Below are 26431 nucleotides of genomic sequence, written 5' to 3'. Positions count from 1 at the left end.
TCGGAATCCATTCTATATCTTTTCATGGTAGCAGGGCGTGGTTCATAATTTTGCAAGTTATTTTAGTGCCTGTTTTTCAATATTGCGAGTTAGTTCGAGTGAGTTCTCAGTAAGGAAAGAAACGTTCAAAGTTTACAAAGAGGAAAAATACACTTGGAGCACGTAGGAACGCTTGAGTAAGAGATAAGGAATCATTTAAAATGGAGAGATCGGAAATCATGATACCTATTTTCGATGGTGAGGATTACGGTATGTGGAAGCAAAGAATAACGATGTTTCTCAGATATAAAGAATGCGAGATTGTCACAACTAGGGTGAAGACAGAAACAGACAATGAAGACTGGAACAAAAAGGATTTGAAGGCAATAAATATAATTTATAATATATAAATATATAAATATATAAATATAATTTATATAAATTTAATATATTATATTATATGTAAATATAATTTATAGTGCCGTCAGAAATAGACAATTGGAATATATTAGAGAAGAAAAAACGGCGTATGAGATAGTAAAAAAGTTTGATGAAATGTACTTGAAAGAGTCGACGGCACTACAGATCGTATGCAGAAGGAGATTGGAAAAGATAAGACTTGAGAACTACACTGATTCAGCATCGTTTTTTAGTGATTTCGAAAAATTAATAAACGAATTAAAATGTGCGGGTGCACAAGTGAGTGAGAGGGAAAAACTAAATTACATGCTGAATACGTTACCCGAAGAATACACCTACATAGCGGATATAGTAGATGCATTGAAAGCAGAAAATCAAACGGTAGCGTATGTAAAAAATAAAATTGAAATAGCGGAGAAGAAAAATAAGTCCAATCGAGGAGAAATGCAAACCAACGCCTTTTCTGCAAAAAAGGAAGGATGCTTCAGATGTGGAAGAGTAGGACATTTTGCGAGAGAGTGTCAAAATGGCGTCGAAGCGGGAAGCAGTAACAGTTTTTGGCGTGGGTCAACACGTGGTCGCAGCAGAGGAAGAGGAAACAAAGGAAAGAAATACCAGCAGGGGACGTGGAAATTTCCATCGTCAATCAACAACCGGCACGAGCGAGTATGGTAACTCAAGATCAGGCACATGGATAGCAACGGCGCATGCAGCACACAGCGGCGAGGCGAACGAGATAAGTAATAATGAAGTAATGTGGCTATTAGATAGCGGTTGCACAGATCACATAATTAACAACGTAAATTATTTCGATAAATCTATTGACCTTAAAGAACCGGTAAATATATATTTAGGCGATAATAGATAGATAAAGGCAACAAAAGTAGGGAAGTTATTTTAAAGCATTTGGAAAGCAAAATGAAATAAATATGAATAATGTTTTTTACGCGAAAGAAATGTCCGCAAACTTGATTAGTTTAGGCAAGTTAACAGATAATAAGAATACGGTTATCTCAAAAGGAAATATTGCAAAAGTAATAGATGAGGACAATAAGCTTACAGCGGTAGCGGTTAAAGAAAAGGGAACATATAGAATGAAAAGTATATTGAAAGGGAAGGAGCACTTAGCAAACAGCGCCGAACGTAGTGGTATGAGTAAAAAGGAAAGATGGCATAGGATGTTAGGACACGTAAATTTTAAATATTTAAATATTTTGGGTAAAGAGCAGCTAGTTACTGGTATACCGAATGAATTTGAGAAGGAATTTTAGAAATGTAGGGTGTGTATAGAAAGTGAAATGCACAATTTACCATTCAAAAATAATCGAACCAAGGCTAGGGAGATAATGGAAATTATTCATACGGACGTGTGCGGTCCCTTTAAGACTACCGGATTCAATGAAGAGAAATATTTCATCTCATTTATCGATGATTATAGCAAAATAGCTAGAATTTATTGTATAAAATCAAAGGGTGAGGTTTTTGATTGTTTCGTACAGTTTGTAAATGAAGCCGAGAATTTAACGGGCAAGAAGTTAAAAATATTGAGATGTGATAATGGAAAAGAGTATTTGAATAATCGAATTTATAAATTTGCTAGGGATAAAGGTATCAGAATAAATAATTGCCCAACCTACGTACATGAATTAAACGGGACAGCGGAAAGGTATAATAGAACAGTTATGGACATGGCGCGTTGCTTGTTAGCGGAAGCGAAAGTACATAAAAGGTACTGGCCGGAAATAGTTTGTACAGCGGTATACTTGAAAAATCGAATACTGGCAAATACTATAGAGAGAAAGACACCTTTTGAAATATTCTTCGGGAGAAAACCAAGTGTTGAAAATCTACATCTATATGGAAGTAAAGTTTTTGTAAGAAGACCAGAACAAAAAAGAGTTTCTAAATGGGATAAGAAGGCAGATATGGGAATTTTGTTAGGATATAGTGAAGTAGGTTACAGAGTCTTATTAGGTGGGAAAATAACAATAGCGAGACATGTAGAGGTCATAGGAACAGACACAAAATGTATCGGCTTTGTGGAAAATTCATTCGATAAAGATAACGATGACATTGAGGATAATGATTTATTGGTAAACATGAATAAGGAAGAGTTAGAAAGTAGGGAAGATGAAAATGATAACAGCCTTGAAAGCTTAAACATCCCTAGAAGATCTACACGTAATAAGAGAACTCCAGTAAGATATCCAGAAAAAGAAAACATTAGTGAAATCCATGCAAATTATTGTAGAGTAGATATCCCTTGTACATTTGAGGAGACGATTTGTTGCGAAGATAGTGAAGATTGGAAACAAGCTATGGATAAGGAAATAGAATGTCTTTATAAGAATAAAACTTGGAAATTGGTAGAAAGGGTAAAAGGCAAAGACGTATTAGATGTAAAATGGGTTTACACGAGAAAATCAGATGGCAGGTATAAGGCTAGATTAGTGGTAAGAGGATTCCAACAAAGAAACGTAGCTGATGACATATACTCCCCAGTAGCGAGTAATCAGACCTTTAAGATATTGCTATCATATTGTTGTCAAAATGGATTAATTATTGAGCAAATGGATGTAGAAACTGCCTTTTTAAATGGTGAAGTAACCTCGGAGGTATATGTAAATCAACCAAAGGGATATGCGGACGGAACGAATAGAGTTTGTAAACTATCGAAAGCGCTGTATGGGTTAAAAGAAAGTCCAAGGGACTGGTATGAGTGTTTTGATAAGTATGTGACGAGATTAGGTTTTAAAAAGAATAACATAGAGTTGTGCCTATATACACATGGAGAGGGAGAAAATGTTGCTTATTTGTTAATATATGTAGACGATTTGCTAATTTGTAGTAAAAACAAAAGGAAGATACAAAATGAAACTATTAACTTAACTAACTAACAAAAAGAAGCTATTAACTAATAGATTTGAAATGAAAGATTTAGGTGAAGTCAAAGAATATCTTGGAATAAATATAGAGTATGATTATTTCAAAAATGAAATGAGATTAAGCCAAAAGAAATACATTGAATCATTAGCAAACAAATATAAGTTACAAAATAGCAAATTGTACTGTACACCTATGGAGACCAACTTAAAAATTGAAAAAGCTGAGATAAATAGAGAGGATATTGGATACAAAAATTTAATTGGCGCATTGTTGTATATTAGTGTAAATACCAGACCCGATATAAGTTATAGTGTGAATTATTTGAGTAGATTTCAAGATTGTTGTAATGAGACACATTTTAAATATGCTTTGCGAATATTGAAATATTTGTACCGGACTAGAGATTAAGATTAGATTATAAAAGGAATGAAAAATGTGAAACGATAGATTGTTATGTGGACGCTGATTGGGCAGGAGATCATTTAGATAGGAAATCGACTTCTGGATATGTAATTAGATTGTATGGAAATGTAATTGGTTGGAAATCTAAAAAACAAAGGTGTGTGACAAAAGCCTCGATGTATGCAGAGTATGTAGCTCTATCGGAAGCGGTGAGTGAATTAATGTCTATTAGGGAAATTATGAAAATCTTCAATGTAAATCTAGACGATAACCCTGTAAAAATTTATGAGGATAACTCTGGAGTGATAAGTATAGCAAAGCACGGAAATTTTACAAAAAATTCTAAACACATTGAAGTTCATTACCACTATGTTCACAAGTGCTTAAAGGAGAACAAGATAAACATACTTAAAGTAAGTACAGACGAAAATACTGCGGATATTTTTACGAAGGCACTGTGTAGAGAGAAATTCGAAAGGTTTAGGTCATGGATGAATGTAAACTAAGAGAAATGTAAATAAATAAGTGTTAAAGTTTCTATTACGTAATTCGTCAAAGCATGTAAATACGATTAAGTGTACAGTATAAATGTAAGGAGGCGTGTTGGGAATATGATAAATTTACACTGTACATGTGAATGTGTGTGTAAGCGTCAGAGGACGTCCGGGTCTTGGTTGAGACAAAAGACAAGAGCCAGTCGTTAGAAGTATCTGGAAGAGTCGGTTGACAACAAGCGTGCGTGCGAGTAGGTTTTTGAGGTCTTAAGAGTATAAGATATATGTATAACAGTTGTGTGCTAAATAAAGGGAATTATTTGTATTTCCGAATCCATTCTATATCTTTTCAGCATAATATATTTAAAGAAAAAGATTGATCGTACCTTCTGATCTGAAAAAATAGCTCTGTTTATTATACATTATACATTATACATGTGTGTGGGAATTAACTAGTGTCTTGATTCAAGCAACTGTACGCGTTAACAAAATAGTTCCAACTTACTTGAAAATAGTTGCTTGATTCAAGCAACTGTACGCGTTAACAAAATAGCTTCGAGTTATTTGAAAATACTTGCTTCACTCAACTGCACACATTAATAAAATAGTTTCAAGTTACTTGAAAATAGTTGCTTGATTGAGGTAACTTGACCAGTCTGAATCATCATAAAAACTTGGAAGGATATTTCAAGCAAAATTACAGATTCACATTGGTAAAATAATAGGTTCACATTGACAAAATGGTTTCGAATTGCTTGAATTCAAATCGTTTGATGAAGCAACATGACTAATCTGAATAGTTTAATTGTCATCTTTATCCAAGACTCGCATAGTCGTCAATCGAGCCATTCGGAAATCACATTGACCAACTCCAAAATTGAAAAGTAGAGAAAAGTAATTACAAGTATCGCAAGTGGTGAGACAATATGCGATAAAAGTGAAAAGATGAGCGTGGCGTTAAGCTCTAAGGAACTAGAGGTTTTGTGAGAATCAATCGTGTACTTGGACGATGAAATTGCGAAATTATGAGATTGTCCAAAGATGAAGTTGGTCAATTTGACTTTCGCCAGGCTCCATCGTCACTACGACAGTTCTCGCTATCGAAACTATCTTGATGTTTGTGTGGACAGGTGAGACGAATGAGCGATCGTGGCGGAGAAGAATCAGGACTGTTACGCCGCGCAACACACCCGCAGTCCATCCCGCGCGGCGTGACAGCCAGCGGTCTACGTGCCGTCCTTCGAACCTTCCATAGGCCTAAGGACCCACCATAAAGTGAAATCCTAACTGCATTGTTCGCACACATGGTTTGAGTCAATCTGTCTGCCAGAAAAGACTTTCTAATTCCAGAAGTGTTTTCAGCTGGTTCTTTAGAAGGGTCCTTGGGATTATTACGTGCTCTTAAGAATTGCGGAGAAAACAGGTAGTGGCCTAACGAAAAAGGCGGAGATCTCCCTAACGGAAAATCCGAGTCTCCCCATAAACAATGTCGCCTAGGACCCAAGTTAGTAGGAGGCTTTTTCCTCCTATCTTCCTTCCCAACATTGGTCATAACCAATCAGCATCGCGGATCATTGCCCTCACTTGCCTAACTGAAAATGTAAGCAACGAATCCGCGTTCTTCGGTCAAAGGGCACACCCATACCGAGCTTCCCTCCGCATTCACATTAGAATAAAACTTTAGAGTTTGATCGTCTCTCACGGTGTCTAGAGTTCCTGCATTTCCTATAACTCTCACCGTTCCTACCTCTCTAAGAGTTTGATCGTCTCTCACGGTGTCTAGAGTTCCCATAATCCCTATAGCTCTCACCGTTCCTATATCTTTCAGAGTTCCTTCATCATTTCTCAAGGTGCCTACACGGCCTAGAGTCTCCTAAGGCTCTCACATTATCCAGAACTCCGACAGTTCCTATAACTCTCAAGGGCCTAGAGCGCCTAAACGGGAATTTACGACTCCCGTTGACGCGTATTCTAACGACCGCGTCTCCCCGCGATAGCTCGAAAATACAAGGACCATCGCCGAGGGAAGCTACTTTCCTGTCCACCCTCTCTCAAACATCGGCTCCTCAGCTAGGTGGCCGAAGACATTCGGTCGTTACGATTGAAAGAGTGTCACCGACTTTGTTTGGCCGTAATCGTCGCGAATCAATCGCCGGTTTTCCTCTTGGAGGCGTGACCAGAATATTGCCGAATCGTCGAGACCCAGAGTCTAGAATGTCCGCACCACCGAGCGGTAGAGGAAGTACGCACAATCTTCAGTTGGACATTATGGACGACATCGCAGACCTAAAAGCGAGGAAGATAAGATGAGTGTACAGATGAAAAAATTAAGCAGAGATCAAACTTACGCGCTACACTTGATCTTCATTTTCTTTAAATTTTGATCCAGCTGATAAATCAGTAATTAAACAAAGGGAACTAAGTTTGAAATCAAGCGAATCTGAAATACTATCAGACTGTTGCTACGTGAGAACAATAGCCATCTTTTACTTGGTATTTGCTCGATTCCAAACTCTAATCGATGTACCAGCAGAATTTACCAGCAAAATAATTATCCAGAGATTCTGTCGGTAAAACAATTGAAGTTTAAAATCGAACGAATCCGAATTACTGCGAGATCGTTGATGGCTATTGTTCTCGTAGCAACAAGCTGATGGTACTTCAGATTCGTTTGATTTCAAACTACAATTGATTTATCAATAGAGTTGTCGAAGAATTATTTTGTCGATATCGGTGTAGAACAATAGCCAACAACGATCTCGCTGTATATCATATTTCATCTATTACAAACGTCGATTCATTTACCAGCAGAGCATCTGAAGAATTATTTCACATGGATCATGTAGAAAAAAAAACGAACACGAAAATGGAACTGTAATAACATTTTTTATTCCTTGTTGAGAGCCGTTCTTAAACATTTTGCAGGAATTTTCCCTTCGCAAGAAGATCGAAAAATAACCACTTTTGACGCTCTGTTTTCATCCCATATGAATTTTATCTTTAATATTACCGATTGATAATAATGTCACTGCGATATTGTCCGCAATGATTGCAAATTATCTTCTCCACGTTTCACCTATATCGATAATACAGAATATCAAACAACAATTATTTAATTTCACGTTGTTGTTGACTTTATTAATTTTTACGATAAAGTGCATTCTCTGGAAGAGATTTTACGATTTACGATTTTCTTTTTCATTCCTCCTTTCACCTGCGATGGCTCTTAAACAAGAAACGATATCGTAACGAGAAATACAACTTACCTGAGCGTCCACTTTGGTTCCACTAGTGTTGTCCCATACGACTTTGTGTTTGACCTCGCTATTAGGGGACTTTTTACCCAACGTTTCCTTCACCGCCTTCATTACCTTCGATTTATCGAACTTGAGACTTAAACTGGCCGTTACCAAATCTTCCGGCTTCTTCGACATCGGTTGGTGTCTCTTCGTGAACCAATTCGACGGTACCATAAAGGTCGAAATAGCGGCATTCGAGGATCCGCTAAGCTTACTTTTAGCTCCGTGCAATGTCGACACGTCGAAGCTGTTGGAACGGAAGCTCTTCGATCGACTTCCTTTCTGTTCGGTCGTTTTTCCGGGCTAGTTTGATTTGCTATCGTCCCGCGAACTCGGCGCTTCCTCGCCGCATCGGTTGATTTCCGTCGCGGAAGACGCTAACGAGCTTAGGATCGATATCAGATCCGTATTAGAGCAGACAATGCCCGCAGCACCGGAAACGGATGCAGTCGCGGCTCTTGGCAGTTCCGAGACGCGCTTTCGGAGAGAAAACGTCGGCCAAACCGACGGAGTAGGCATTTCAGAGAATCGTTGTTTCGGCTGTTGAGTGTAACGTTGAGCGGAACTGTTACCCTCCAGCGGCTGTATTTCGTACACTTGCTCCGTCGACGTCCTGTACATCCTTAAGCGTACCTGGCAAACGGATTGCTTTTATTCGAAAGACAGTTTCTTTTTTATCATAATTCGTGCGTTATGATACATGTTTCGATGATTGAGCCGTTAAGCGTGACAAAGCGATGGAATTGTTTTGCACAGAAATTCTGGTTCTAAAATTATGTTAGGGATTCTAGGGCGTAATAACATCTTGGAACGCAAAGTTATCGATGTGTCGATGAAAGTTAAACGAGCTTTATCGAAGCACACGTTCGAGTCTTTGGGCGATTGCTAGGAATACGCGTAATGTTCTTTTCTGTGAGCTGAAAAGTTGAACGACTATAAAAGGCGTTTGTAGAGGATTTCAAAGCGGAAGAAGAAGCGATACAAATGTTTAGAATCAGAAATTATCTGTTTATATAGAGATCTATTTGATGCAAGATCTAAAATCAATCAAATCGGATTGTACGGACGTATATTTGTAAAGCAACGAATATTTGGTTCTTTCAAATCTTAACTTCGCACGATCGTATAGAAGTTCGTCAACTTTAAACTCGGTTTTTCTTAGTCTGCAAACTAGCGGAGATAGAGCGGCTAAAATAAACGAAAGATCCTTACCTTCCTCGCTTTTAGGTCTGCGATGTCGTCCATAATGTCCAACTGAAGATTGTGCGTACTTCCTCTACCGCTCGGTGGTGCGGACATTCTAGACTCTGGGTCTCGACGATTCGGCAATATTCTGGTCACGCCTCCAAGAGGAAAACCGGCGATTGATTCGCGACGATTACGGCCAAACAAAGTCGGTGACACTCTTTCAATCGTAACGACCGAATGTCTTCGGCCACCTAGCTGAGGAGCCGATGTTTGAGAGAGAGTGGACAGGAAAGTAGCTTCCCTCGGCGATGGTCCTGATCCTTCTCCGCCACGATCGCTCATTCGTCTCACCTGTCGACACAAACATCAAGATAGTTTCGATACGCGAGAACTGTCGTAGTGACGATCGAGCCTGGCGAAAGTCAAATTGACCAACTTCATCTTTGGACAATCTCATAATTTCGCAATTTCATCGTTCAAGTACACGATTGATTCTCACAAAACCTCTAGTTCCTTAGAGCTTAACGCCAAGCTCATCTTTTCACTTTTATCGCATATTGTCTCACCACTTGCGATACTTGTAATTACTTTTCTCTACTTTTCAATTTTGGAGTTGGTCAATGTGATTTCCGAATGGCTCGATTGACTATGCGAGTCTTGGATAAAGATGACAATTAAACTATTCAGATTAGTCATGTTTATTATTTTCCTATCCTTATTTTTAATTTACACTATCCTTATTTTTTATAGACTTAAAACAAAAAACAAACAACAAAGAAATCTACAACATCAATCGGCTGATGAACTCCATAGTTAAGTTCGAGCCACCTCTTGTAAAGAAAGAAATAATACAATGCAAAAGGTGCCAAAGGTACGGCCACACGCAGAAATACTGCAATCATAACTTCCGGTGCGTAAAATGTGCAGGTAATCACCCCACTGACCAATGCACTAAATCCCCGGAAACCCCCGCCAAGTGTATCCACTGTCAAGGAGAGCATCCTGCGAACTACAAAGGATGCTCAGCCTACAAAACACTACATAATATAAAGTATCCAAAACTGAGACCCAAGGACATAACCATACAAGAACCTAAACACCAAAAACTCACCACACCAACAGTATCCTATGCGCAGGCAACGCAAGGAAACGTAAACAACTCGAAAACACACAGTGTACACACAGAAAATAGAATTCCAACCCCACAAAACACAGACAACTTTACCCGACTCGAAAAACTTATCGAGAAGCAAACTGAGCAAATTAACAACTTGCTGTCACTACTCACACTCTTCATGGACAAATTCATATGCACAGAAGCAAAATAAAACCAATGCGAATAGCTCTGTGGAACGCCAACGGTCTAGCTCAGCACAAATTTGAACTAGAACTATTCTTAAAACAACAGCAAATCGATGTGATGCTCATATCCGAAACCCACTTCACCGACAAAAACTACGTCAAAGTACATGGCTACAACTTCTACCACACACAACACCCCAGCGGAAAGGCCCACGGCGGCACCGGAATCATAATCAAATCAAACATCAAGCACTACGAACTTCCACCATTCCAGAAAGACTACCTCCAAGCAACAAACGTAGCAATAGAAGACTGTCATGGTACAATCATCACTTCAGCTGTATACTGCCCTCCCAGACACTCCATCGCCAAAGAAGACTTCGACAACTTCCTGGACACCCTGGGCAATAGATTCATAGCCGGAGGAGACTACAACGCCAAACACACCCAATGGGGCAGCAGACTGGTTACAGTAAGAGGCAAAAACCTCCTCAACAGCATAATAACCAACAACCTCAACTACCTTACCACATACGAACCCTCACACTGGCCCACCGACACAAACAAAATACCCGATCTCCTTGATTTCCTCATAACTATAAATATCTCGTCAAGACACGTCCAAATCAATTCCTCGGCTGATCTCTCCTCCGACCATTCCCCCGTGATAGTAACAGTCATTTCAACAATCATCGAGAATACACCTAATGGCTCCATTCATAACCAACACACCAACTGGCAGCTCTTTAGAGAAATCTTCACACACACAACTTCAGCCTCAACCTCACTAAAAACCAATGAAGGAATCGAAGCAGCCACGGAATACCTAAACACGAGCATAATAAACGCTATCCGCTTCTCCACACCGGCAATAACGTCCATCAGCAAACACGAATATCTCCAGTACATATTAAAAAAAATAGCAGAAAAACGTAGACTAAGAAGAGTATGGCAGACCCATAGAACACCGGAGGACAAACGCAAACTAAACAACGCAACTAGAAAACTATCCAAAACCATAAAAAACTACAATAATGACTGTTTTCACAAATATCTCGCCAGCTTGTCCCCCACAGCCGACTCCAACTACTCACTATGGAAGTCCCCCAGGAAACTCACGCGCCCCCCACAAATAATACCTCCAATCCGCCGCCCGCAAGGCGGATGGGCGCGTAGCCCTATAGAAAAAGCCAACCTATTTGCCAAACACTTGTCTGAAGTATTCAAACCCCATTCCTCCGTAGCTGCTGCAGACGTTAACGAATACCTGCACACTCCCTTCCAAATGTCCCCTCCTATTGAGCCCTTCACTTCTGCAGAGATTATACAAGCAATCAGTCGCCTAAACCCCAAGAAAGCAGCAGGTCACGACCTAATAGGAAATAAAGCAATCAAGGAACTTCCCATAAAAGGGATTGCACTCGTCGCATCAATCTTTAACGCTATCCTCCGCCTTCAACACTTTCCCAAGGCTTGGAAAATCTCACTAATCACCCTCATCCCTAAACCCGGTAAACCAATATATGAAACCACCTCCTATCGCCCAATCAGTCTTTTACCTACCCTGTCTAAACTATTCGAGAGAATGCTCACGAATCGTCTCCTCCCACTCCTAGAAGAATTGAAAACACTCCCAGACCACCAATTCGGCTTCCGAAAACAATACTCAACAGTAGAGCAAATCCACCGCATAACCCACATGATCAGCCAAACCCTTGAAAAAAAAAAATACTGTTCAGCGGTATTCCTAGACATCCAACAGGCATTCGACAAAGTATGGCATGAAGGGCTACTCTACAAGATCAAAAAGATCCTACCCCATCCATACTACTCCATCTTAAAATCCTACCTAACCAACAGACAATTCATAGTTAAATGCCTAGGCGCCTCTTCCGCAACATTCCCAATAGAATCCGGCATACCCCAAGGTAGTGTCCTCGGACCCCTACTGTTCTCCATCTACACTGCCTACTTACCTATATCAAACGAGGTAACAATAGCAACATTTGCCGACGACACAGCACTATTAGCTACCCACGCAGACCCGGCAATTGCCTCATCCACTCTCCAGCGAAGTTTCGACTCCATGGAAAAGTGGTTCCAAAAATGGGGTTTTAAAATAAACGAAAAAAAATCCTCCCGTGTAACCTTCACGCTCCGAAAACAAACCTGCCCCCAGGTCACCATTAACAACGCAATAATCCCAAGCAAGGACTCCGTAAGATACCTGGGCATGACCCTGGACAGGAGACTAACTTGGAAAAAACATATCTCAGAAAAAACAAAGCAACTAAAGGAAAAACTAAGAAAATTCTATTGGCTCACGGGCCGACGCTCCAAACTAAACATACAGAACAAAATAACCCTCTACAAGGCCGTAATAAAACCTGTCTGGACCTACGGAATCCAACTATGGGGAACAGCAAGTAACTCCAACATTGAAATACTCCAACGCTTCCAATCGAAAACGCTAAGATCCCTATTAAATGCACCCTGGTATGTTACCAACGAAACAATCCACCGTGACCTCAAGATACCTACAGTCAAAGATGAAATACACAAGTCCAGAAGCAGATATAACACAAGATTCAACAACCACCACAACCCACTAGTCACCCAACTACTGGACACGACGGACCAGATCCGCAGACTAAAAAGAAAATACCCTCTAGATTAAATCCTTAGTTTCTACTAGAACCAACAATATAAAACTATTATAATCCATGTCATTGTATCACGCCAAACTAAGTTACTGAAAATTCTCAACGAGAATTGATTGTAAAAATTCTAATAAATAAAAATAAAAAAAAATGATACATGTTTCGATGATTGAGCCGTTAAGCGTGACAAAGCGATGGAATTGTTTTGCACAGAAATTCTGGTTCTAAAATTATGTTAGGGATTCTAGGGCGTAATAACATCTTGGAACGCAAAGTTATCGATGTGTCGATGAAAGTTAAGCGAGCTTTATCGAAGCACACGTTCGAGTCTTTGGGCGATTGCTAGGAATACGCGTAATGTTTTTTTCTGTGAGCTGAAAAGTTGAACGACTATAAATGGCGTTTGTAGAGGATTTCAAAGCGGAAGAAGAGGCAGATTATTTAATACATAATATCTTCCTTTATAATATATCTAATATCCTAATAATTAGATGAACGTAATACAAATGTTTAGAATCAGAAATTATCTTTTTATATAGAGATCTGTTTGATGCAAAATTTAAAATCAATCAAATCGGATTGTATGGATTGTGTATTTGTCTGTGTTAATCCTTTGACGTCGATACCAACGATGTATATGGCGAATGGCGGTTATCAGCCAAGATTATGAGCACGTACGCAAATAGACTAGAATATTTTGCAAGAATGAAATGTCTTGGTATGGTACGCTTTAATCTATCTATCCAAGTCAAAATAAGTATAAAAATCGCGTGGCAATCAACATATTTAAAAAAAAAAAAAGAGGAGAAACAGATGCTTCTGATTGTTTTTTAGTGCATTTTCATAAAATCTTCTAAATGTTTAATTCTCATAGAATAAAAGGGAGAGTATACATTTGAATCTCAGCAGATTTTATTAATTCTTTGAAACCATAAATACAATATGAGTATTACATCAACTTTAGTTCATACATGTAACAACATATTATTCTGCATGTAGCAATTACATATAATGAAACATTTACTTATCCAATAAATCCATATTCTCTACTAAACGTTCGTTTATTAATAAAACTGCCATAATCGTCCACGCATTGTTCGCTTCCTTAAATATTTTTCAAAGTATAACGATAATCAATGATGCAACAGAAATATCACGTAACATCCCAACAATCTTACATGAGATTTTAGCTGTTTTTACTATACAAATTAAGTCATTATTAAAATAAGTCATTATAATAATATATACATGTCGGTGATGACAGAACACCGGAACGTTCCCTTTGGAACTTTGTGAAGACCCCTAGTATTGAAATTTAGATTTCACCATAGCCGTATTAAGAAACTGTTGTCATTCGATCCGACTGTATTTATTTGAGATTTATGATAGTGAGCTCGAGCTCGAGACGACAATCAGTCGCCGAACGTAGCCGCGGTCAAAGGGATGATCGTTTTGTCTAACAAAGGCATGAATTAATTCTATAGCTCTTCTTAAAAGAAATACTTGGGACAGGGCACGACGGTAAACGTTTCAATGGTTTCTGCCCCGTGGCTCGCCACACGCAGACTTTGTCCTTCGGGTAAGATGATTGCCAGATGCCAACGCATCTTCACAGTATATGTTTAGCTGGGCGAGGACCCGCTACGAATATTAAGTTTCAATTATACAAAGTCTTTCAACTAGACAAATAGCCTATGCTCCAACTACGGGAAGATAAGAGAAATCTATCCTTCCACGAACGACGCTTCCCGCTAGCAACTTTTCCCAAGGACAGCTAATATCTTTCTCTAACCACCAACATGGAAATTGACCAATTAACAGCAACGTCAATTTCCCACACCCTTCGAACGGAGACTTTTCTCCGCGAATCCGATGATCTCGTGTCCTTTTTTTTTTGCGTGGGGAGGGGAGAATGCTATTACGCATGCCCAGTGACCCGCATCACTGGGTTATGTGGGAGTCGGTCGGTTGTCGTTGCCATACCCACTAAAAACTCCTCCTCCTTCTTCCTCCGCTTAGAGGGCAGACAACCCCGGTAAAACCTGTCGGCAGTCATCAGGGTTGTCCTTTCGTGCCCCGTTGTATCTGCTTCTTCGGGCAGTTACTGCTCATGTCGTCCTCTCAGCCAGTTCAGAATACTGGACTGGTCTCCTTCTGCGGTTTTTCGTTGTTTCGTGTTCTTGCCCTCGTTGCTCCACGTAGTTGTTGTTTCGCTCGTTCTCCTCCTTGCCTCTTCCCAGGCCCTCGCTGTCACCCTCCTGTGACACATGACGGTCTTGCAGAATTGCCTGAATTTATTCCAGCTCTCGTTCTTGGCGGTCAACGTGGCGATCAGATTGCCCACGTCTATCTTCCCGCCCAGAGCGTTCTCCAGCTCGATCCTTCTGTCCGTCCACTTCGGGCACGCGAAGAGGGCGTGCTCTGCATCGTCGTTCGGGTCTACACAGTCGAGACAGTTGCCGTCGCTGTCCTTGCCAATCCTTTTTCTATAGACACCGAAGCTCCCATGCCCGGTTAGCAGCTGCATGGTGTGGTGATCGATGTCCATCTTCTTTTTGGTAAATAGCAGCGCACTCGGTATTAATTTCTTTGTGATATTTTCCTTTTTGTGGTTGTTCCACTCCTTCTGCCAGTCATCTTGGGCCTTCTTGCGAATCGCCTCCAGTTCCTCCTTCAGCTTGCAGCCGTCATCCGTGCCAATCCTGGACCCATGGATCTTGTTCCTCTCGTAGGTCTCTCCGAGCATCTTTATCTTTATGTAAATCGGGAGATTCCCGGTCAACACGCAAAGTGCCGCGTGGGAGACGGTACGGTATGCCGTCGTTGTTATGCACAGGGCCGTTCGTTGTGCTCGTTTCAGCTTTTTCCTGTTCTTATCGGTATTCACTGCTCTAGCCCACACCGGTGCTCCGTAAGTTACGATGGACTCCCACACGTTGTAGTAGAGCCTACGAGCCAAGCTGGGCGGCCCGTTGATGTTGGGTAGAATTCCCCCAAGGGCTCCTATTAATTTGTCGGCTCTATTACACACCATCTCGATATGTGCACCGAACCTCCGACTGGAGTCGATGACGACTCCGAGATCTCGTGCCCTTAGGCACACCCATCATAGATTTCTTCGACAGCGTCACCGCGACGGAGAGCCACTCACTCTAGTGCGATCTCATCGGCAATCGACCTGTCTTTCGTATACGTAATAATTGCCCCTTGCTCTAACATACAGTGTAACTTAGACGCTAACGAAGGGTAAAGTTCGTCATCCCGTTGACCGCGGATTCGTTATTGAGCCTAGGATCATCGTCATTTGCTTCTCGAGTATCTAATTATCGCGATTACTTGTCCAATTCCATCATAGTCATATTTGCACTAGTAAATATCTCCTCTATTGCATAACGATCACGTCTAGCGCCAATAGGGATTCGTTTCACGCCCTTAAACCTAACTCTAATCTTAACGCCAACCCGACATATATATATACATACATTTATATATTTTATACATACATACATATATCAATTTTTATACACACAATTATACATATTCATTTTCATTTAATATTTTCATTTAATAATTTAATAAACCTTCGTCCCGCAAAGGCAAATAAATTCACGCATAACATTTCTCTTCAGCGGCATTGTTCTAGGATTGTATTTGTTGAAAGATGGATAGCATTAAGCGCTGGAATAAAGAATGACGAATCGTTATTCTTTAACCATCGTACTTAGACACATATTTATTGAGCTACTTGTATTTTAATCGAAGTCTAATATCCTCCATCTGTAGGTGTAAATATTACTGCCGTTGTTAATGTCATTTTAAGTTTTACTACTGGAAAGGACATTTAAGTTTGAAGGCAGGCAAATCTACTGTTCTTAAAGCTGACATTTAGACATCTAAGATTTTTTGTGTCTTTATTGACAAAAATATATTTGACTTTGCATATCTAAAATAAAGGATTTGCGTTATCTAAAATAAATAGATCATCTTTCTTTAGAAAATTCAATGTGGTGAAATTAGAATATGAGATAAAAGAAATACTATGCATACTTATTGTTCTTCTTAAAAATTAAAGGAATACTCATAATCCTAAAACATCCTTTCTATGTTGTACTAGATATATATACAATTAAAATGTGTAATAATGTGAATGATAAACTAGTTCGAATAATTATTTTGCTTAAACGTAAGTTAATTGAAATCAGATGAATGTTATACACGCATTATACCGTGCATTATGAACTATTGATTGATTGATGCTCATATTTAATTATTAACGAGAAAATTAGAAAAATCAAATTGAATTTAATCTGTCCTTCTTATATTTATTAAGATGAGTTCTGGGGCTTGAAACACTCGAGATTAGAAATTTTGATTAATGTTTCACATTATGACTGGACGCTTGTTGTAATATCTTTTGTACGAGATACACTATACATACACAAGATCAAAATGGAATTTCGAAACGGTCGTATCGTTCAACAAAAATCTCTTTTATCTTTGATCCTCTTCATAAAAATGCAATTCTCCTTTACAGAACATCATATAACATTTATTGTACGATATATTGTTCAATTATATTTCGAAATTTTCAGCTTCGAATCTTTGTTTAATTATACTGTAGAATTAAATATCATGCGTTATTTAAATATAGAGATAGACTAAACTTTTGTTCACATTTATTAAAGCTGTATCAACTGAGATGCTTAAATTTGCGAAATTTCATGGACTTTTATATTTAATTTTTCATCATGAATCCCGCTTTGCGATACAATACATATTAGATTTATAATATCTTAAATTTACAGTACCAATGCTGATTTTATCTGAAACTATTTGTTTGCAAATGATATCTTTCTTCGTTGGAATTACCCTTCACTTATAAATTAATAATTATTAACATTGAACAGTATTGTTAAACTTCAATAAAAATAGGATCGATAACTTAATGATAGTTAAAGAAACTTCCTATTACAGGTATAACAAATCATATTGAATTTTGTTTAGAAAACAATAATAAAAATGGGTGTCTTTTTGTGAAAATAATTTACAGCATATCACTCGACTTATTCATATAAGAGACATTAGTTTGTTTAAATACCCTGTTGCACCCTTTTATTCATTTTCAACCCAATTTTTTCACAACATTAAAAAATATTTTAAGCCTGAAGAAAAACATGAAAAACTTCTTATTAGCATGATTTCATGCTAAACATCCTCTTAAGATATTATAAATCTTTCTTGTTTACTAAAACCAGAGCCTAACTGAAATATACGAGTATCGCAACAGGATTAATCGTAATACATGATTAAATACAAGCAATATGTAAGCTATATTTTTACTTTTTACTTCAAAAATAAATATTTCACCAGCATCGTCTTTAGCTTAAGGAAAATAAACTTGTGAAATTTAATTTAAAGCTTCGTAAAACATGGAAATGTTGCAGGATAACAAATCAGAAAAGATATATTAAATAAATCACAGTTCAGGTATCTATAACATGTGATTCTCTTAACAAATCTGTTTCATTCATCAAGCAACTGCAAAATTTCCGTAAAATCAGAAGCGGTTTCACAAATTATAGGCATTCGTAAACATGATAGATAAGAGTTAGTATCGCGGCGTTTTAGAGTATCTATGAGCGTAATATGGAAAGTAAAAAGATGTATAATAAAAATAGTTCACTTTCCAAGCTATCACTAACATTGTAACGAATTATTATACATATAACGGCTCACGAAAGTACTCGGACGCTTACAGAAACTTTCCATGAATATTTTGTTGAAGCTTTTCATGAATTTCAAGATGCATTAGGCTGTCTCAAAAGTTTCTTTCGTTTTGTTCTATTACTACAAAATAGATCATACATAAATCGATAGAATAATATAAAACAAAAAGTGTCGTGCATCTATTATTTCCTTATGAAACGAAAGAAACTTTTGAAACAAATGTAAATAGGAATTATAAGATGCTTATTGATTACCATCGGTATTTGGACAGTTAATTATGTATTGTATAAATAAGTCACAATATTTTTAGTAGGAGCATTTTTACCCCTAATCAATCATATGTTTAAAAATACTCTTTACATTGTACATTAGTTTTTTGCTATGTGTACGTCTGCAATAAGCATCTTCTAGCTTCCATATATATATTTCCAAATTAGTCTCAATTTTTACCGGTGTAATCATGATAGACACGTCTCGTTACATTGAAGTAAAGTGAAGAAAAATACTAACACACATAATATATATTCGCAAAAATCTTCTATCTAATATTTTCGTCAACTACTGTATACACATTTATTAGATATTTGTGTGAGATTAAAATCGACAGATACGATAAAAGAATATTGTAGAGGTATAGCAATAAGAAAGTACAAGGAAAGTATAGCTCGTTAATTTGAATTACGCCAGATTGTCAGTCATCTATTATGTCGTGTTAATCTCTGAATAAATTCTTAAATAAATAAGTGTTAATAAAGATAAAGATAAAGAAGTGTTAATTAAACTAGAGACACTTAACATTTATTAGCATTTGTTCTTCCCCATTACTTCTTGAATAGGTCCTTTAGGGAAGAACAGAGAGACGGTTCGCTGGATTCCGTCTGATTCCGATTTTGATTCTTGGTATTTGAAAACCAATTTGTCACTTTGCCTGACATTGGTTTGTTCGGAGATACCGAGGGCTTTCCGCTCGACCCGGAAGCCCCCGTATCGTTTCCCTTTTGCGCCGTTAACATCTTCTCAATTGCGCTACCAAATACCTACGGACAAAATTGTTCTTATAAATTTATGAATATTATGTATTTACGTATTTGAATGAAAATTTTTATGAAACGAGATTTCGCGTTAAAATACGTAATAGTAAATTATTATAAACAGTTAAAAGTATTTAACTGTTATTTAATATTCCTAATATTCAAAATAATATTTAACATTCCTATATTATTAATATAGATGAGAAGTCTCGATAAGATAGTTTACAATCATTAAGTACAGTATCGCAGATCCACCATCAGAGGTCAGTAATATTAAAATAAAATTCATGTTGGATTAAAAGTGTGGTTAAGTTGGGGCTAACCCCAAATTTGCAAATTTTGACCTAAGTCAAAAAGTGGCCATTTTTGCACCTCCTCGCGAACGAAAAATTCTTGTGCGACGTTTAAGAGAATTTATCAAAAAAAAAAAAAAACAAAGAATTATTAGCATTTATACGAAATGTGACATGGAAGTTGAAAAAGATGAGTGTAGAGATGAAAAAATTAAGCAGAGGTCAAACTTACGCGCTACACTTGATCTTCATTTTCTTTAAATTTTGATCCAGCTGATAAATCAGTAATTAAACCAAGGGAACTAAGTTTGAAATCAAGCGAATCTGAAATACTATCAGACTGTTGCTACGTGAGAACAATAGCCATCTTGTACTTCGTATTTGCTCGATTCCAAACTCTAATCGATATACCAGCAGAATTTACCAGCAAAATAATTATTCAGAGATTCTGTCGATAAAACAATTGAAGTTTAAAATCGAACGAATCCGAATTACTGCGAGATCGTTGGTGGCTATTGTTCTCGTTGCAACAAACTGATGGTACCTCAGATTCGTTTGATTTCAAACTACAATTGATTTATCAATAGAGTTGTCGAAGAATTATTTTGTCGATATCGGTGTAGAACAATAGCCAACAACGATCTCGCTGTACTTCATATTTCCTCTATTACAAACGTCGATTCATTTACCAGCAGAGCATCTGAAGAATTATTTCACATGGATCATGTAGAAAAAAACGAACACGAAAATGGAACTGTAATAACATTTTTTATTCCTTGTTGAGAGCCGTTCTTAAACATTTTGCAGGAATTTTCCCTTCGCAAGAAGATCGAAAAATAACCACTTTTGACGCTCTGTTTTCATCCCATATGAATTTTATCTTTAATATTACCGATTGATAATAATGTCACTGCGATATTGTCCGCAATGATTGCAAATTATCTTCTCCACGTTTCACCTATATCGATAATACAGAATATCAAACAACAATTATTTAATTTCACGTTGTTGTTGACTTTATTAATTTTTACGATAAAGTGCATTCTCTGGAAGAGATTTTACGATTTACGATTTTCTTTTTCATTCCCCCTTTCACCTACGATGGCTTTTAAACAAGAAACGATATCGTAATGAGAAATACAACTTACCTGAGCGTCCACTTTGGTTCCACTAGTGTTGTTCCATACGACTTTGTGTTTGACCTCGCTATTAGGGGACTTTTTACCCAACGTTTCCTTCACCGCCTTCACTACCCTCGATTTATCGAACTTGAGACTTAAACTGGCCGTTACTAAATCTTCCGGCTTCTTCGACATCGATTGGTGTCTCTTCGTGAACCAATTCGACGGTGCCATAAAGGTCGAAATAGCGGCTTTCGAGGATCCGCTAAGCTTACTTTTAGCTCCGTGCAATGTCGACACGTCGAAGCTGTTGGAACGGAAGCTCTTCAATCGACTTCCTTTCTGTTCGGTCGTTTTTCCGGGCCAGTTTGAAGAAATTCCCTTCAGATCTCCGGTTACCGTTATCCACTTCATATATAGAGTTTGAAATCTTTCTCAAAATTTTGAAAGGTCCTTTCCTAATTTCTTCCAGCTTATTTCTATTCATTCTGTTTCCGTTGTGGGTGAAGACCGTATCACCAATTTTAAACTCGTGTTCTCGTCTTTTTTTGTCATATTTTTGTTTGTTGATTTCGAAATTTCTTGCTGAGTTTTTAAATGCTTCTTCTCTGTCTCTTTTTAAGTTTATCTTCTTCTCTGTTATTCCCTTAGGGATGATTTCGATCATTTTCCCATACAGTAAGTGATTTGGGGCAAATCCCGTTACACTGTGTCTGGTGTGATTGTATTCTTCTACGATTTTTTCTGCGATCTTTGTCCAGTTTCTTTTTTTTTCGAATTGATCTTGCATCTGATTCTGTTTACTAATGTTTGATTTACCCTCTCGTTTAGTCCATTGGAGGATGGACAGTCTGTCGAGGTGAAAATTAATTTAATGTTTTTCTCTCTCGCGTACTCTTGAATTTCCTTGGATGTCATCGCTGGGTATCGGTCTGCAAGGATAATTTTTATGGAGTCAGTTTCTCCTGTCGAGTTTATAAGTTTTATGATATCTTCCGCGCGTTGTGTTTTCGATGTGGACATAAAAACAGCCCTTGAAAAGTGATTTATGAGTATATGCATATACTTTTTTGGTGAGTTGTTGTTGGAAAAACCTCGGACCGTATCGAATGACATTGTTTCAAACGGTTTCCTCGCTGGTCCTAGTCTCCACATAAGCCCGATCGGTCTTCTCGTTCTGCTTTTATTCCTAATGCAAGTTTCGCATTGTTTGCAGAATTTGTCGACAATTCGGTCCATATTTTTGAAATAATAAAAGGGTCGGATTTTTTTCAATATGTGATTCCTTCCAACATGGCCAAAGAAATCATGCACCGTCTTTATGATATGCTCGCCAAACTCTTGTGAGACGAATATACGTTGGCGTCCTTTAATATTTTTAAAAAAAATCTCTGATTTTTTTATAAGGTCTTTCGTATTTTTAATATCTTCTCTGTTTTCTTTCTGATCTCGGATTATGTCTTGTCTTTTTATAATATTCGCTACTTTCAAAACCTCTTCTTCGTTCTCAAAACTTTCTAAGACGGGGTTCCTGGATAGTGCGACTGCCTCTATGTTGTGTTTTCCTGGTGAGTAGATGATTTTGAAGTCGTACTGCGATAAGTAGTGCATCAGGTCTCCTAAAGTTTCATCGGTTCTTGCTTTGATTCTCATTGATTCCAACGGTTTATGGTCTGAAAGGACAGTGAAGTATCTACCGATTAACCAATGCTGCCAGTACTGAATCGCCTCTTTGACCATAACGCCGAATTAATGTCAAACGTTGAGAAGAAATGGCAATTTCCCACTTTGACTATGATATCTTCAATTCTTGGGAATGGTTGTGGTTCCGGAACTACAATTTTGTTTATCTCTCTGAAATCAATACATAGTCTATCTCTACGATTCGACTCTTTTTTAAAGGCTAGTGTCACTGGTGCTGCAAATGGTGAACTTGATTCCTCTATGAGATCGTGTTCTAGTAGTTTCGTAATCTGGAATTCTATTTCTCTCTGATCTGGAATGCTACATCTGTATGGTTTCTTTGATATGTATTTATTTTCGATTAGCTTAATAGAAGCTTCTTGTGATTTCCTGGTTCCCACATTGTGTTTAGCAAATACATCTCTCTATAAGTTGGCTTACCTCTATTTTTTGTAGGTTATTTAGGTGTTCTAGGTTGTCCATAGGCTTACCCGTCTCCTTGTGTTCGGTAACGTTTACCTTTCTTCTCTGGTTATTTCTTCTTTCTTCTTTTCTATTAAATATTACTTCCTCTTTGTCGTCTACTTTTTGGCTAACCCTCAAATTCTCGTCTTGTCTTAGTTTGAATTCCCTTATGGCGTCCAGCCCTAAGATGAGATCATATGTGAAGTTATTATTGCGTACTATATACACATCTATCTCTTTCTCTATCTTGTTTATCCTCATTTTTAGTCTTGCCCGGCTACTCGTGAAGTCTTCCCCGTTGATGGTTTTGAACATGCTCTTGTCTTCTTTTATCTGATCAATGATCTTTTGATCGATAAAACTTGCATTCGCTCCCGTAGACACCTTTAATCTCTTTTTGATCGTTGACTTTAACTCGCAGTTTTATCAATGGTTCGTACTTCTCCGGGCATTTTAGTGTTTTTCTTCCTTCCCATCCGATGTTCCTGCTATTTCATTTTCTGATGTGAGCGCCTCCAGTGAATTTATTTGTTTGGGTTTGGATTTGAAGGAACTGAGAAAGCTACAAACTGGATATCAGAGTATGAAGAGGAATGCAAAAAATACAAAATAAAAAGCGATGAGGAAAAAGTCAAAGGTTTGAGAAAGTACCTAGGAAAAACAGCAAAAAGGTGGTACCAAACAAATCTACTGAAGGCTGGAGGACACAACTGGGAAGATTGGAAAGAAGCATTTCTCAAAGCCTTTAAGAATAAAGGTTGGCCGGCAATACGATATGCTTACAACTTTAAATACCTTTCAGGTTCGTTCGTAGAATATGCAATAGAGAAAGAACGACTAATATTGGAAGTAAAAAGGGAAATGGATGAAGAGGTGAGGATACACCTGATTGTCATTGGATTACCTATCGAAGTCCAAGACAAAATCGAAAGCGATAATATACAGACAACAAATGACCTAATAGGAATTTTGGGACAATATGAAGACTGGAGAAAAAGGAAAGAAACACAAGAAAGAAAGATAGACATGGTTAGAAAGGTAAATCCACCATTCAAAAAAAAACCGTGCACAATCTGTGAAGCACTGAACTTCCCGGGCCGATTCCACCCAGTGGAATTATGTAGAAATAGAGACAGAAACCCCCAGAAGAAACCCAAACAAATAAATTCACTGGAGGCGCTCACATCAGAAAATGAAATAGCAGGAACATCGGATGGGAAGGAAGAAAAACACTAAAATGCCCGGAGAAGTACGAACCATTGATAAAACTGCGAGTTAAAGTCAACGATCAAAAAGAGATTAAAGGTGTCTACGGGAGCGAATGCAAGTTTTATCGATCAAAAGATCATTGATCAGATAAAAGAAGACAAGAGCATGTTCAAAACCATCAATGGGGAAGACTTCACGAGTAGCCGGGCAAGACTAAAAATGAGGATAAACAAGATAGAGAAAGAGATAGATGTGTATATAGTACGCAATAATAACTTCACATATGATCTCATCTTAGGGCTGGACGCCATAAGGGAATTCAAACTAAGACAAGACGAGAATTTGAGGGTTAGTCAAAAAGTAGACGACAAAGAGGAAGTAATATTTAATAGAAAAGAAGAAAGAAGAAATAACCAGAGAAGAAAGGTAAACGTTACCGAACACAAGGAGACGGGTAAGCCTATGGACAACCTAGAACACCTAAATAACCTACAAAAAATAGAGGTAAGCCAACTTATAGAGAGATGTATTTGCTAAACACAATGTGGGAACCAGGAAATCACAAGAAGCTTCTATTAAGCTAATCGAAAATAAATACATATCAAAGAAACCATACAGATGTAGCATTCCAGATCAGAGAGAAATAGAATTCCAGATTACGAAACTACTAGAACACGATCTCATAGAGGAATCAAGTTCACCATTTGCAGCACCAGTGACACTAGCCTTTAAAAAAGAGTCGAATCGTAGAGATAGACTATGTATTGATTTCAGAGAGATAAACAAAATTGTAGTTCCGGAACCACAACCATTCCCAAGAATTGAAGATATCATAGTCAAAGCGGGAAATTGCCATTTCTTCTCAACGTTTGACATTAATTCGGCGTTATGGTCAAAGAGGCGATTCAGTACTGGCAGCATTGGTTAATCGGTAGATACTTCACTGTCCTTTCAGACCATAAACCGTTGGAATCAATGAGAATCAAAGCAAGAACCGATGAAACTTTAGGAGACCTGATGCACTACTTATCGCAGTACGACTTCAAAATCATCTACTCACCAGGAAAACACAACATAGAGGCAGTCGCACTATCCAGGAACCCCGTCTTAGAAAGTTTTGAGAACGAAGAAGAGGTTTTGAAAGTAGCGAATATTATAAAAAGACAAGACATAATCCGAGATCAGAAAGAAAACAGAGAAGATATTAAAAATACGAAAGACCTTATAAAAAAATCAGAGATTTTTTTTAAAAATATTAAAGGACGCCAACGTATATTCGTCTCACAAGAGTTTGGCGAGCATATCATAAAGACGGTGCATGATTTCTTTGGCCATGTTGGAAGGAATCACATATTGAAAAAAATCCGACCCTTTTATTATTTCAAAAATATGGACCGAATTGTCGACAAATTCTGCAAACAATGCGAAACTTGCATTAGGAATAAAAGCAGAACGAGAAGACCGATCGGGCTTATGTGGAGACTAGGACCAGCGAGGAAACCGTTTGAAATAATGTCATTCGATACGGTCCGAGGTTTTTCCAACAACAACTCACCAAAAAAGTATATGCATATACTCATAAATCACTTTTCAAGGGCTGTTTTTATGTCCACATCGAAAACACAACGCGCGGAAGATATCATAAAACTTATAAACTCGACAGGAGAAACTGACTCCATAAAAATTATCCTTGCAGACCGATACCCAGCGATGACATCCAAGGAAATTCAAGAGTACGCGAGAGAGAAAAACATTAAATTAATTTTCACCTCGACAGACTGTCCATCCTCCAATGGACTAAACGAGAGGGTAAATCAAACATTAGTAAACAGAATCAGATGCAAGATCAATTCGAAAAAAAAGAAACTGGACAAAGATCGCAGAAAAAGTCGTAGAAGAATACAATCACACCAGACACAGTGTAACGGGATTTGCCCCAAATCACTTACTGTATGGGAAAATGATCGAAATCATCCCTAAGGGAATAACAGAGAAGAAGATAAACTTAAAAAGAGACAGAGAAGAAGCATTTAAAAACTCAGCAAGAAATTTCGAAATCAACAAACAAAAATATGACAAAAAAAGACGAGAACACGAGTTTAAAATTGGTGATACGGTCTTCACCCACAACGGAAACAGAATGAATAGAAATAAGCTGGAAGAAATTAGGAAAGGACCTTTCAAAATTTTGAGAAAGATTTCAAACTCTATATATGAAGTGGATAACGGTAACCGGAGATCTGAAGGGAATTTCTTCAAACTGGCCCGGAAA

General features: G+C 37.9%; 3 protein-coding genes across 18 annotated transcripts in view; 1 reads left to right on the top strand and 2 right to left on the bottom strand.

Annotated features, from left to right (window-relative positions):
• The window catches only part of LOC126914696 (uncharacterized), a 733243-nt gene that overhangs the window by 212802 nt on the left and 494010 nt on the right, over positions 1-26431 (bottom strand). For all 10 annotated transcript variants that reach the window (XM_050719003.1, XM_050719004.1, XM_050719005.1 and 7 more), the window contains one exon: positions 8693-9019. In XM_050719003.1, the coding sequence (XP_050574960.1) occupies positions 8693-9019 (327 nt within the window). The remainder of the gene's footprint in view (positions 1-8692; positions 9020-26431) is intronic.
• The window catches only part of LOC126914788 (uncharacterized), a 415880-nt gene that overhangs the window by 323995 nt on the left and 65454 nt on the right, over positions 1-26431 (top strand). Inside the window, exon 6 of one of the 7 annotated variants that reach the window (XR_007709801.1) lies at positions 6179-6307. The exons of 5 other annotated variants lie outside the window; for them this stretch is intronic. The gene's annotated coding sequence lies outside the window, so the exon portion shown is untranslated. Of the gene's footprint in view, positions 1-6178; positions 6308-26431 lie in introns of those variants that run through there. One more of the 7 variants, XR_007709798.1, reaches the window with a different exon arrangement.
• The window catches only part of LOC126914740 (uncharacterized), a 100078-nt gene that overhangs the window by 62776 nt on the left and 10871 nt on the right, over positions 1-26431 (bottom strand). The gene's annotated exons all lie outside the window — the stretch shown is intronic.

The sequence above is a fragment of the Bombus affinis genome, chromosome 3, assembly GCF_024516045.1.
Source record: "Bombus affinis isolate iyBomAffi1 chromosome 3, iyBomAffi1.2, whole genome shotgun sequence".
In the NCBI taxonomy this organism is placed as follows: Eukaryota; Metazoa; Arthropoda; class Insecta; order Hymenoptera; family Apidae; genus Bombus; species Bombus affinis.
Note: the sequence above shows the minus strand (reverse complement) of the source record. Positions and strands in the feature narration are given on the sequence as shown.